General features: G+C 36.3%; 2 protein-coding genes across 2 annotated transcripts; one reads left to right on the top strand and one right to left on the bottom strand.

Moving 5' to 3' along the window:
* Positions 1 to 967: 967 nt before the first annotated feature.
* LOC141815307 (putative oxidoreductase At4g09670) lies at positions 968 to 4,908 on the bottom strand. Its single transcript, XM_074703241.1, has 2 exons — positions 4,390 to 4,908; positions 968 to 1,708 (listed from the first exon to the last, which is right to left on the bottom strand). The coding sequence occupies exons 1-2, from the start codon at positions 4,858 to 4,860 to the stop codon at positions 1,088 to 1,090; spliced, it is 1,092 nt and encodes a 363-aa protein (XP_074559342.1). The 5' UTR covers positions 4,861 to 4,908; the 3' UTR covers positions 968 to 1,087.
* A 7,379-nt stretch (positions 4,909 to 12,287) lies between these two features.
* Positions 12,288 to 12,802, top strand: LOC141815526 (auxin-responsive protein SAUR76-like). Its single transcript, XM_074703472.1, has one exon. It carries the CDS (start codon positions 12,321 to 12,323, stop codon positions 12,669 to 12,671), a length of 351 nt encoding a protein of 116 aa, XP_074559573.1. The 5' UTR covers positions 12,288 to 12,320; the 3' UTR covers positions 12,672 to 12,802.
* The last annotated feature ends 1,106 nt before the right edge of the window (positions 12,803 to 13,908 follow it).

Genomic DNA, 13,908 nt, shown 5'->3' on the forward strand with positions numbered 1-13,908 from the left:
TAAAAGGTAGAAAGGTTGGGGGCTGAGCATTGTGGCTGGTATTTTTGCCTCCACCTTAACGTCTGTGAAGAACACGAGGTAGTGACGACTAGAAGACAAAACAAAAGTTTAAAATAATAATAATAATAATAATAATAATAATAGAAAGAACAGGTGAGTGCGTACGCTATGTGTGCAATAATGCTAAGTTACTGGCATCACTATTATTGTCACTTTTTATCTTGCGTCCTCCTTTTGCAAGGATATTGAATCTTTCTTTATTGAAAAAGAAGGTTGCGAGATTGACAAGAAATTGTATAAAACAATATAGAACTAGATAGATGGTAGATGGAAGGATAATAACTTATTTTTTTATAATTTAGGTATATGAGCTCCGCATAATTAATCTTGAAAATAAATAATTTTATTCTTTAATTTGCCTATTAAATAAATTAAAATATAATTTATGTACATCTCTAAAATATTTATCTTATTTAAAATTTAAATTTTGATGCTATTCGAGTACAACTGCACTATACTTGTGGGAATAATAATAATTTATTTCTTACTCTTATGAGACATGAATACAAAATCCACGAGGGGACTTGTAACATAACGTCATGAAAAAAATCATAATTGACGAGATGTTTTGGTGGGAATAATAATAAAATAATAGTAGTGCAATTATGCTTTTTAGTGGAGGGAAAAAGAATTATTGATGTAATTATGCTTTTATTTGTCAAGTTTCACCAAATTTGATATAACTAACAAAGAATTTAAGTTGGATTTATATTATATTTTTGACATGTGCATTAAATGTACAGGAAGTTTACGGATTACATGTGAAGCTTAGAGAACCCGTAATTTGATAGGATCAAGTTTCACTAGGAGCTTGGCACTTTGCACATTAGATGGCCAAAGGCCTCCTTGGATTATGTTTTCGTAAAATAAATAAACAGAAAAACAACAACAACAAAAAAAAGACGAATTATTCAAAGGTCCCTTATTTGAGTTTGTAAACATGTAGCGATAGCATCAGCAAATACCATTACAGTTAACAACACAACACACCTAAAACGCATTTGGTGAAACAACGTGAGCACGTCCATTATCCAACAATGTCCACAGGCGTGCATCCCTGATCAATTGATGCTTTGACAGCATCCAGAACTACCTGAGTCTTCCTAGTAATGGTAGGCCATTTATCATCCGGCTTACTGACGGAAGCTCTGATGCTTCCGGCCAATCTTGAGAATTCCTGGACCATCAGGGCCTCCTGTGGCAGACTAGTTACGACAATATGCTTGCTAGGCAATGTATGCCAACCTGTCACCAAGTCGTTGAACGATAAGGCTGAACCAAATGAAAACTGTGCTTTGTCCTCCTCGAATGGGATCACAAAGTCATCAAGACGAAGAGATCCGTTTGTTCCCACGACTGATAGGTCCATTGTCAGATGAGTGAGAAAATCGCAGTGGAAAGTTGCGACCTTCCCATCCTCCCAGAGGAGGGATGATCCACATGACAAAATTATGCCTGAATCGTTCCGGACTGTGCCTGGGAGTGCAATTGCTTTCTTAGGCAGTTCATAGTCAAATGCCCACAGGATCGAGCGAATGCAGTACCAGCCGACATCACCAAGAGCCCCAAGAGCATCGAGGTCCGGCTTCACACGAATGTCATTTTGAAGGAAGTCGGGGTTTCCAGCAAATGAGAAATGGCTATGGACCTGCACGCAGAAAATAGTTCGAATCAAGGGTGAAATAGAAAATCCAAATACACTAGCATGTACATAACACAGGATTATGGATTCCAATGAACATGGCATGAGGGTTGATGCAATGCAAAAAAAAAAAAAAAACAATAAAATTCAATCCAACTGAAGGAATGAATTATCTGAGTTAATCTATCCTCCAGTAAATTATCCCAGCAAGAAAAACGATGCAACTAATATCCATCAAAATTTTCTGCAGGTAACAAAGCTGAAGTAGTTCATACTTCTTTACAGGCATGGATCCCTACGAACCTAAAATTTTGTCCAGACAAAATCAGCAAGTCACATAAGACACTTAAGAGAAACTGATGACCCACTTATGAAATATGGATAAATGATATTTGAAAGACAATTGGATTAGTAGTAATATACAGATATTAGCTTAATTGTTTCATCAATTTAAGTTTTAAAAAATATATAATATCAACTCTTTTAGAAATTGGATCAGCTTAATCAAAGTCTCTATCGAAGATCATCAACAAACATTTCATCATCATGTCTCTCAATTGTTGTGCTGGCATACCAGTCAAGAGCCTTTGTCCATTTTATTTTTCTATTTGTGGTCATTTTTCCATTTTGTGCAACAAGCTAAACATGAATTAATATCTATGATCTAGCTAAAAGGGAAGAGTCAAAAACTTAGAATCAACAGTTATATGTGGCTATCAAAATCAAACGTTTAGTACCATGTTGGGTATTTATCGATTGAGTATTATACTGAAGTCTTGTATATGTGTGTGTAATCATTCTCTTTTCATTACATTATATTATCCTTCTCAACCAAAGACTAATCACGATATTAAAAATGATGTAGTTATAGATACATCTTAAGTAGTAGGACTTGCTGAACATACAACAAGATAGATGAAGCAAACATTATCAAAGATGTCTAATTCAATTGAAATATGAACACTAAAGATAAGCCAAAATTTAAAGCCACCCTGAAAAAAATCAAATTGTATGTAACATGGTAAGTTTGTCAAATTCCTAACTTATGACAATGTAAAAAATTAACAAAAGTTGTACTCTATGTGCAAGATTTATTATTCATAAAAATAAAAATATAAGTTTTGAATTTCTGGAACAAGGAATATGAATGTATGTTTGGCAGATCATCCTGTGAGGTTGTTCCCAAGCTTATCTCAACATGGAGATGTTTAAGGACCCAACTTAAGGTTAGGTTGGGATTGGATGCGTATGCAGCCCACACAACTCTTTTGATGTGCCACAACCTAGCCTGACGATAAAACTATCTGCATAACTTGATAGGCTTGAGCAACATATAGCCAAAAACCAAGCCTGATGAAACATAGCTAAAATGTCCAAGCCCAAGTCAATATTAGACCAACACTAATGTGCAAAAGGTCGACAAAATGAGAACTAAATTTTGATGTATGTCAATGGAATAATGACCAATCTTGACCAGTTGGGCAAATCAATTAGTTCGATGGAAATTGCCTGAAAAGATTAGCACTAAACTCATAATAAAGTAAGTTATTATGATCATTCATGAGTTACAACTTATCTACATTTGTAAATACAGTAAAGAAAATATAACTTTATGGGTGTGATGTACTTGCTACCTCAAGAACTAAAATTGTATGAGTAGATGGATACTTATGAAGCTCCTCTAGGACCATAATCCTTTGGATCTCCACCACCGTATTTGGCTGTTTAGATTATGGCTCTTTGAAGGTCCAATATAATTCCCTAGCAAAATTGGTTACATTAACCAGGCAACAGATACTCTGACCGCACCTTCACCACTCTCTCCTACTATCTCAGACCCACTACAATGAGATAAAGTACTTGAAATCAATTGAAAACATCTAGTTTTTCTCCAGAACAACCAACTTCATCTTGGTTTCTCCAAAACAGTCGATTCATACAATTATTCTTTGGTCATGCCTATTATTCAAGAGAGCAGGCCCACTACCTTTAATGTTAAGACCCAAAATTTAGCTCGCATTAAATCATCTCTAATTAGCAAAGTAACATCTAGTAGCAACTCCAATATTTACAACCAGTCCTTTCCTATAGGATTTTTCACTAAGCCCTAGATTAGGTTTGATTATTATGGACCATGTTTTGATCTAATAAACAACTGACAAATTAACTAACCAGAGATGAACTAGTAGGTAAAATGCATAAGTCAAAGTTCATGATAGTAGATTCATCTATGCCTTAGGAACCTATGCAATTAGAATACCATTCCAACGTGAAAAAAAAAACTAGAGTTTGAGTTATAGTTTACCACATGTAGAGAACCAGACAAATAGTTCGAGAATGGCACCAATTTTCAAGTCAAACAAACCGAAGCACGCCCAATTGACTTTTGTTAACTTTAAACAGAAGTCTGTCTACCTGGCAACAATTATTGAGATGTAACGAGTAATTTGAGAGGAATATAATGATTCCCCTTTCAGATACTAAAAAACTGGAGAACAGGGAAGAGTAAGATGTCCATAATTGAGGAGTTCTTAAACCAAATCTGCACACCAGCCAAATCATTAGTATGATGGAAGAAGAAAATTAATTACCTATATCCAAGCCAAACCACCGGAAAAAAAAAAGACTAATCAAAGAATGATGAATAGAACAACCGATTAAACGATTGATCTAAGAAAAACAAATACCGTCTGTATTTGTCCAAAGCGAGCGGAATCAGACAACAACTCCCGCATCTTGGTAGTCCGCGGATTGTGCATCCACATCGTACAGTCCATAAACTGCACACCGCGGGAGCGGCATGCTTCGAGGATTATGTCAAGCTCGGCAGCGCAAACGGCAGTCGGCTTCTCCAGAAGCAGGTGCTTGCCACGCTCGGCGACGGCGACGGCCCATCGAACGTGGAGGCTGGTGGGGAGAGGGACATACACGGCGTCGATCCCGGGATCCTCGAGCACTTCCTCGTATGAGCCGACGGCGCGGACGACGGAGGCGTCCAAGCCGTTCGCGGCGATGAATCGCTGAGCCTTGTCGAGCGAGCGGCTGCCGACGGCGACGAGGACGGCGTTGGGAGCAAGCGCGATGGCACGGGAAACCTTGCGGGCGATGTCGGCGCAGCCGATGATGCCAAATCGAATCGGATTCGTCTCCGTCGCCATCTTTCTCTCTCTCTCTCTCTGGTGGAGGAAGAGGATTGGGGCGGTGAGGTGTTGATTTAGACGAGTGACGGTTCGTGATGTTTTTCGATTTGACCTTCACACACACAGTCAGACTTACCTACTGTGCCTTTCAAAAATACCAATTTCCCTCGCTAAACTTCTACTTTATATTTCAAAATATTAAAATATATTCACATGAGTAAGAAACATGTATTTTAAAATATATATATATATATATATATTATTGTATATGTATTTTTTTATTATTTATGTTTTACTATATTCACGAGTTCACACATAAACCAATAAATATATTTATTATGTCATTACAGTCAGATAAATATTTCATAATTTATTGATGGGATGTATTAATTTGTGTAATTTCAACTTTCATAATATTTTTATATTGTCTTTAATTAAAACTGGTTAATATACTTAAAATTATTTTTAGTATTATCAACTTTTTTTAAAATTATTAAATAATTATAGTTAAAATTATTTTTAATATTAATCAAAATTATTTAAATTAGTTAAAACTTTTTTTATTAAATTAAAATTGATCCAATTTGTTCAAATATCATTAAAGTAGTTTTAATTAAAATTATTATAATTTAAGTAATTTTAATGAAATATGTTATAATGGAAACAAGAAATACGGCGGAGGTTTGGAACAAACTATTTTATATGATTGTTATCTTGGTCCAAACAGACTGTTAGATTTAGACAGATCCTTTGCTACTCAAATTCAAGCAATGTTATATCTTTAATTAAAGAGGAAATGCCTCTTATGCATAAGTTTGTAATTATTATCGTCCCCGGGATATTGTTGAATGGGCTACTACGGATCATATTTATTAAAGTGGATAATAGTCGAATCTTTATGAAACCGATGTAATGCCCTCTTCATAGATGATCGTGGAATTAACTGTGTGGGACCGTTGGAACGATGAATTCAATCTTTTATTGAAATAAAGATAATTAAGTTAGAACATTTTAGCAAAAGAAGTTAGTCACGATGGAGAAGAGTATTATCTCAACTTCATCGAGATTCGAATTCTTGTCCATTTTAATAATTCTATTATGTTATAATCAACTCAAATAATGCCCCATGAAGGGACGGGATTTTATGTGCTAACTTTATGACAAGATTGAAGCATCAGATTCGGATTAAGATTGTCCATTCTCCCTCTCATAGGACATCTCAACTTTCTTGTTGGCGGGTACTTCTAGAGTTACTTTTTTAAGGATGTAACTTTTATTTTTGTTTCTTTCTTTTCTTATTGTTAATCTACTCCAAAAACAATGATCTGATATAAAATATTATTAGTAAAAAGTATTCTAATTGGATCAATTTTAGCCAAAATATGAAGTATTTTTTAAATAAGAGAATATGCGGTATTATTTTAATATTTTTAAAATGGATTGTTTTTTATAATAATAAGAATAAAAGGGATTTTTTATTTTTTTCTCAAAAATGACAATTATTTGGAAATCACTCTTCCATATTTTTGGTATCAAGTTGGTATATATACATGAATTAATGGTATAGCCCCTACTCAGAAGTGGCTCAAATAGTTCCTATAGGGATGTTATTAACAGTAGACTTGAGGTCGAATTTTAATGTGAATAGAAATGCTCATAAGCAACATCATTCTAAAGAACTTTCGATTTGCATCGTAGAGTTAGTATATGTATAATATAACGAATATAAATGATAGATTTTTAGTTATCCAGTCTCAACTTTTAATCTTTTATGAAAACTTAAGTTGAATTGACACCTATTATTTTTTTTTCAAAAGTGCATGATAATATTTAGTTGTTGTCTATTTTACATTTGCTTCATTTGTATGTTTAAATATTTTAAGAGTCAAGTGGACTTATTGCAAACCCTTTATTTGAAAAAGAAGTGAATCTTTTTCTTTTTTGAAAAAAAGTTAATAGTGATTGTCCATCGAAATGGTCTAATTGACTGCGGATCTTAGAGTAATAACCAAGCGATTATGAATCATGTAAAATTAACAATGTACTCGTTTGTATTTATCTTTCCGTTGCATGATGGCCCATGCGGGTGTCAGAAGGATAGCGGTAATAAATGGGGGTGTGGGCCTGTCAGAGTCATGATGGGATATGTCAGGGCATTGTGGGGCGATCCGACGATTCGGCTTGATGGGAGGTTTGAAGGGCAAGGGCGGTGGCCGGCTGGTGATCCGGCCACTCAGTGACTCGACAGCGCACCACGCATAGCAGACGGAGCAGCGCAGAGCAGGACACGCAGAGTCTGCGACGGTGCCTCTGGCACATGCGTGGCTCGCGCAGACAGCGCACCACGAATAGCAGACGGAGCAGCGCAGAGCAGGGCAAAACATGCCTGAATGACCGAGTGGCCGAATGGACGAATGGCCGAGTGGCCGAATGGCCGAATGGCAGAGCCGAATGAGGACATGACCGAATGGAGGATTCGACCGAATGAGGACATGGCCGAATGGGCACATGACCGAATGACCGAATGGTCGAGTGGCCAAATGGGGACATGGCCGAATGGCCGAATGGCTGAGTGGCCGAATGGAGAAATGACCGAATGGTCGAATGGCCGAGTGGCCGAATGGGGACATGGCCGAATGGCCGAGTGGGCTATTCGGCCATGAAGGAGACGGAGGGGTGATTCGGCTCTTTTGAAGTAGGGGGAGAGAACCGGGTCAATCGAGACTGTGGTTGTGGCTGACCGGACTTACGGGAGGGACCAGGATCGGACTCGAATCAAACCAGGGGCCCCCATGGATTATTCCCGGAACATTGCACAACTCTCTTTAAACTTGAACGATTTTCAAACGAGTATAAAGTCCGCTATTCACGTCTCATCTAATGCTCTACACGATCCAACAGTCTCAACTCCTACCGATACTACTGTTGCTAAGGGCGAAGTTATACCAGATTTATCTTAATTAAACCTAAGATAAAATTTAATTATATCTTAAGTTTATACAGAGAAAATAGGGATTTAAAATTGTATGTACAAATTCACATTAAAAATCATGTACAATATATAAAACACGCCTCGAAGTGTGGTGATGCGGAAAAGGATCGTTCACATCAGTACTGTCTGTCTCTGATGCGTCAACAAGCAATATTGAGAAAGAAAGACATTAATTAAGCCTTTTATTTTATAATCTAAATATTCAAATTTTGTTAGATTAATTTTAAAAGTAAAAGACTTTTTTTTATTCACCTACCAAATAAATAATTTATACATAATAAAAAATTAATTTTTAAAATATTCATCTCCGTCAAATACTTTAACACGGCACTGTATCTGTACTAAAGACAAACAGAGAACTTTTAATATAGAGACACTCTTCCTCAAGCTTTTACTTGTTAATTCGTTTTGCGCATTTAGTATTTTATTTTATCATTAGTTTGTAGTCATACGGGACGGAGCCACGTTACTGCTGAGGTACAGTCCACCTCAATTTTTTAAAGTTTATTAAGTATTAAAATTTTAATTAATTAATTAAATCATCAAATACGAAGATGTTAAGTTAAAGTTAGTTGAGGTGGAATAAAATTCATTGAGTACATGTAAAGATAAAAAATATGTGGATCCAAATTTGGATTGATTTGATATCAAAGTTTTTTAAATGAAAATTCAAAATAAATAAGAGAATTTTTAAGAAAACGTATTCTATTTGCTCTTTTTTTTTTTATTCTCTTCCACTGCTGCATCTCTTTGCTTCTATCACCTCACACACAAGCTTTAACATGTTGATTTTTTGCCCCTAGAGCATAGCGCAGATGGTGGACATGTAACATTTATAATATAATCATCAAAGGTCGAATCTCATAGGAATTCATAACCTATCATTCATCTCACCATGTCTCCTATTTATGTATTTAAATTTATTTTCCTTCATACTAGTAAGGCCAACTCTAGGAAAACTGCTGAGATGATAGATCTAATTTTTTTTTAATGAGTCAACTTTTCTTCTTCTTTCTATGATCTCCAACAACAGTAGTTTTTTTCTTCCTCTTATCAAGAATAATAATTCTTCTTCCATTTCTTCTATTATATTCTAACCACCAATAATAATCTTGTCCTTGTTGCTCACCAAACAAAAACAATTCTTATTTTATCTTTTCTTCATAAGTTAATTGGGACAGTTGAAAATAAAAGTCAGATTTATTTTTTTTTCATTTTTATAGTTATTTTATTAAACAATATAATATAATATATTTTTGTTATATATACACATAATTTATTATATTATTTTCATAATAATATATAATATATTATATTAAATTTAAGTCCACTCAAATTTTAATTTCTGGATTATATTCCACTAGTATCATGTTCCTATACAGTTATACCACACTTGCTGAAATCATCTTAACAGTCTAGTCGATACACTGCATGAAGATCAAATTCATCTCTTGATAGAGTGGCCCTCCTCCATTGACTAAGAATTTTCTTTAAAAAAAAACCCAGCTCATCCTACTGTTTCACAATGAGATCATCTGGATCCCACTAATTAATTAACCCATGCTAAAAATTAAAGAAAGCTTTTTTTTTAAAAAAATGAAATTTTCCTATCACCATCGTCGTCGATGGAAACTAGCAGTGGACTTGCAGAAGGTCGCAAAGCCCTCAGCAGAAGAAGTGAAAATGGTTTGGAAACTATGAGTAATTAATGGAACTCCATGTCCCTAGATCATGGATTAGTGGGCAATATCATTGAAGAGTAATTAAACTGCCACAGAGACAACAGTTTCCTTATCATCTTAATTTCCTAAGAAATAAGCGTCGGAAGTTATTTCTAAATGGATCTAAGATTGTGGCTGGAGTTTACAAAGGGAAGTTTTAGTATTAGTCCTTAGAAATAATTATGAGATAATTGATAAAAAAATGTATATCATATTTTATTAATAAAAGATAAAATTTATGATTATTATATTCACTTCGCATCTATGTGAGATGAATGATACAGAGATGACGCACAAGGAGTAGAATTTTAATGGATCGTAACTTTTGATTTGGATATCAGAATGAAACACGGTCAATTGTTAATTGAAGCTATTTCAAAGATCTTTATTCGGTACCGGATAAAACCTACACCAATCCACTTTCGATCCCATCCGACATCGTTTAGTACTTCATTTGCGACTCGGAATTTATTTTTTACTATTTATAGTAATTTTTTATTTTAATTTTTTTTTAGTATTTTTTTTTTTTTCAAATTAGGATATTTATATGCATGTTTAGCCGTTTTCTAACAATTTTGATGATTGAATAAAAATTTTCCTTTTCGATAAAAACCCTAGAGATGCATCGTTTCTCTTCATTTTTTTTCAATTTCTCGTACTTATTTTCCCTCCAATTCTTCTCTAATCTTCCGTCTCTAAAATAATAATTATTCTATCTAACGTCAGTTGGTACTAGAGCGCATCAGATCCAATGGAAGGTCATGTGTGGTCATGACAGTTGCAGTCGCAATAATCAAGTTCCGATGGAGGAAGTCCAATACCACGATTGTACCGATCAAGATGTGACCGTTGAGGATTTACTAAGGTAAGTTGCAGAATTAACCGAGCGTTTGGCGATGTGGGGTTTTGAAGATCGAGGGAGCTATGACTATAATTCTGCATCCACCTTCGACAACCCTTACCACCACCATGATAAGGTCTCAGAGTGTTAAGGTCGAGATGAACGGTATGTAGACTTCAGTTTTTGAATTGATCTACTTGAGTTTTCAAGAAACATTACAAGTGAAATAATTCGTTGATTAACTTAACGAGATAGAAAGAATTTTTTATTACAAGGAAGTGTCTGATCGAATGAAAGTAAAGTTGGTTGTCATCAAACTCAAGGCTTGAGCATCCGCATGGCGGGAACAGTTGCGACGCTCATCAGAGAAACAAGGCAAGGCTAAGTTCACCAATTGGGAGAAGATGAAGAAGAAGATGAGAGGTCACTTTCTTCCTTTCGGCTACACCCAAAGTCAAACTTTGTTTCAGCGACTTTACATGCTGAGGCAGGGTGCGAGATCTGTTGATGATTATACAGGGGAGTTCTACCAGTTGATTGCTTGAAATGACTTATCGAAAATAGAGAAACAGATGGTGGCACGATACTTAAGGGGATTATGCCAATCCTTGTAAAATGCCCTCGGTCTTCATTAGTTGTGAACCGTTTCAAAGGCCTACCAGTGTGCATTGACCATTGAAAAATAATAAAATCAGAAGTCAATGGTTTGAAATGATCAAAACAGCCTCTTTATTACATCTCTTGCATTAGGTCGAATAAAGATCATTTATCGCCTTTACTCGTCAGGGTTAAAACATTAGTCGTTGACCATCAATTGGTATGGATTTTTCATTAATCACACATTAAAGCATCCAATACACTTTAATAGCAAGAAAAAAGTGAGCAAAAATGTTGAGCGTCACTTGAGTAAATTTTATCTCAATAGCATAACACATGCAAATTATGCTCATATAAAAGTCATCTGAGTTCAATACAATCCAAATCTTGAATTTGCACTCTCTTGCGATACCACTTGTGAAAGAAAGCTCCTCTTCATACATATATATCTCAATATTTATGATACTAACAAATACATTAAAACTCTCAATGTCAAATTAAAATCTCATTTACAATGAATTTTTTTTCACTTCTCTTATTTTCATCAAAATTTCCAATAATAGACTCTCCGAATCAGAATCGCTTATCACTTTCTATATTCCAAGAAATCTTCTTCGTTTTTTCCTGCTTTTCAAAAAACCGCACTGAGGCAGGCAAAGTGAGTGCACGTTCACTTGCGTTAGTCTTTTCCACAATAATTTTTGTTTTTGTTTTTCTTTCTTTCATCCTTTCATTCATTCATTCATTCTTTCTTTCACTGCAGTTGGTCTCCATGCATATTCAATTCTCTAGTTAAGCTATGTTCTTCCTAGTTTAGTTTTATATATAATCATCAATCGATCATAAAATATCAGGAAAGAAAGAAAACAAACTCCCAACAAACGTTGAATCAGGACCTACACAAATTCCACCACATGCCCATCATTTTCACATCTTTAAATAATTCTCACCTAATTAAAGTATGCATGCAATTTGCTCGAGCTCGATTAGATAAGAATGACCTGCCCCAGCTACCGATCAGGACAAATCATTAGCTAGCTAGATTAACAACTAATCACAGTTTGACTCACTTCAACAAATTTAACTCCAAAAAATTTGCATGTCATGTTGTTAACTAATACTAGCTAGGAATTAATTAAACATGTAACAAAAGTGGAGCACCAATAATTAACTCGATCGTCGTTATTTGATTAATTAATTAATGGAACTCTAATTTGGCTTTGACCTCCCATCTCTTTGTATAAAAGTGCTTCTTCTCCTATTCCTCCTTCCTCACCTCTCTAGCTCTCCTCCCTACCTCCCCTGTTCCATTTGGTACTCGAAATTCATGGCCGGCAAGTTCCACAGGCTCAGGTCCGTGCTCAAGCGGTGGAACTCCCGCAGCCGCCTCGCCGCCGCCGCCGACGACGACCGCCACCATTCGGACGACGACGCCCACGCCGGTCTACACCCCGTCTACGTCGGCAAGTCCCGCCGGCGGTACCTCATCAGCTCCCGTCTCGTCGACCACCCTCTCTTCCAAGTCCTGATCGGCCAGCGCTCCGCGGACGACGACCCCGACGCCGTCGTCGTGGACTGCGAGGTGGTGCTGTTCGAACACCTCCTCTGGATGCTCGAGAATAACGGCGACCCCTCGCCGGAGTCCTTCGACGAGCTCGTCGAATTTTATGCCTGCTGAGCCTTTGCACATGCACGCCGCTAGCTGCTGTTAATTAATCTGCTATCCGCATTGAGCTTTTGCGAGAGGTCTAATGCGAGATGATGATTAATCTTATGTAATGTTCTTCGATCTGTCTTCTTTACTGGATTTATTTACCATTTGAACGTCGTCCTGCTCCTGTTCATCGATCATTTCATTAATTCCACGGTCAACCTCGCATCGAAGTTGTGAATTCATCAGCATGACAGCATTTAATCATGAACTGAACGATAGTGGGGATCAACGACGCTGCTCGAAATCAATTGTCAACCAACTGGATCGATCGACCTGCAAAGAAGCATTTTAGAAAATTAAAAGCATCTGAAACCCTAATAAAAGTGAGTAATATTCTTTTAATACCAAAGCGGTTGATGATGCCATTTGGACCACTTGGGGATGAAGACCTTGAAAGAGATGGGGCACATGGTTTTCGGCGGCCCCGTGTCTTGAGGGAACCGAATGCTCTGTTTCTCGACACTAATTAATCTGCTTCATTCATTCAATTAATCACGAGGAACATTACGTGCACAAGATTGCGCATATCCGAGCTCTGTTCTTTCTGCAATGGCAGAAGAATCAACGAGCTGGGTGTTAAAATATATTATATATATATATATATATATATTATATTTATGGATTTATGTATATGTATAACAGATAAATGATTAGACATTGATACAGCAACAGAATAGTGGTTGGAGCAGAGTTGACTGTCGTTCAGCACTGCCGACCGCAGTTGGCTGCAGAGCCAACCCTGTAGCGACACAGAAAGGTTGTCCTGTTCTTAGATTTGCATGATCCTGCAGTTGGATCATCATCACATTCATCACATCTAGATGCATCCTCAACAGATCGATGATCTGATAAAAATTAAAAAGTACATATTATTCCAGCTAAATACACGGATGATTAAGTCATCGTTAAAAATATGCCATCTCAATTTTCGTTGATCCTGCCGATGAGAAAAATCTGAAGAAGAAGAGAACTGAATGAAGCAAATTAGCAGCGTGTCGGAGATTTCCGACAAGACCACTTCGACGCTCAAGTCAGTAAGAGTAAGAAGGGAGAAAAAAATAATAATATGCGTGTCTCAAGAATTCGAGAGAGAGAGTCTCGCTTCATACCTGCGGGGTTTATATAGTAGCAGAGATAGCATGCATGATCTTTGGAGATTAATTAACGCGTGGGATTGGCAGTTATTGCGCCATTAATGACA

The sequence above is a fragment of the Curcuma longa genome, chromosome 21 (genome assembly GCF_044706935.1).
Source record: "Curcuma longa cultivar G26 ecotype Majalengka, Jawa Barat chromosome 21, ITB_CL_G26_1.1, whole genome shotgun sequence".
NCBI classification, from domain to species: Eukaryota; Viridiplantae; Streptophyta; class Magnoliopsida; order Zingiberales; family Zingiberaceae; genus Curcuma; species Curcuma longa.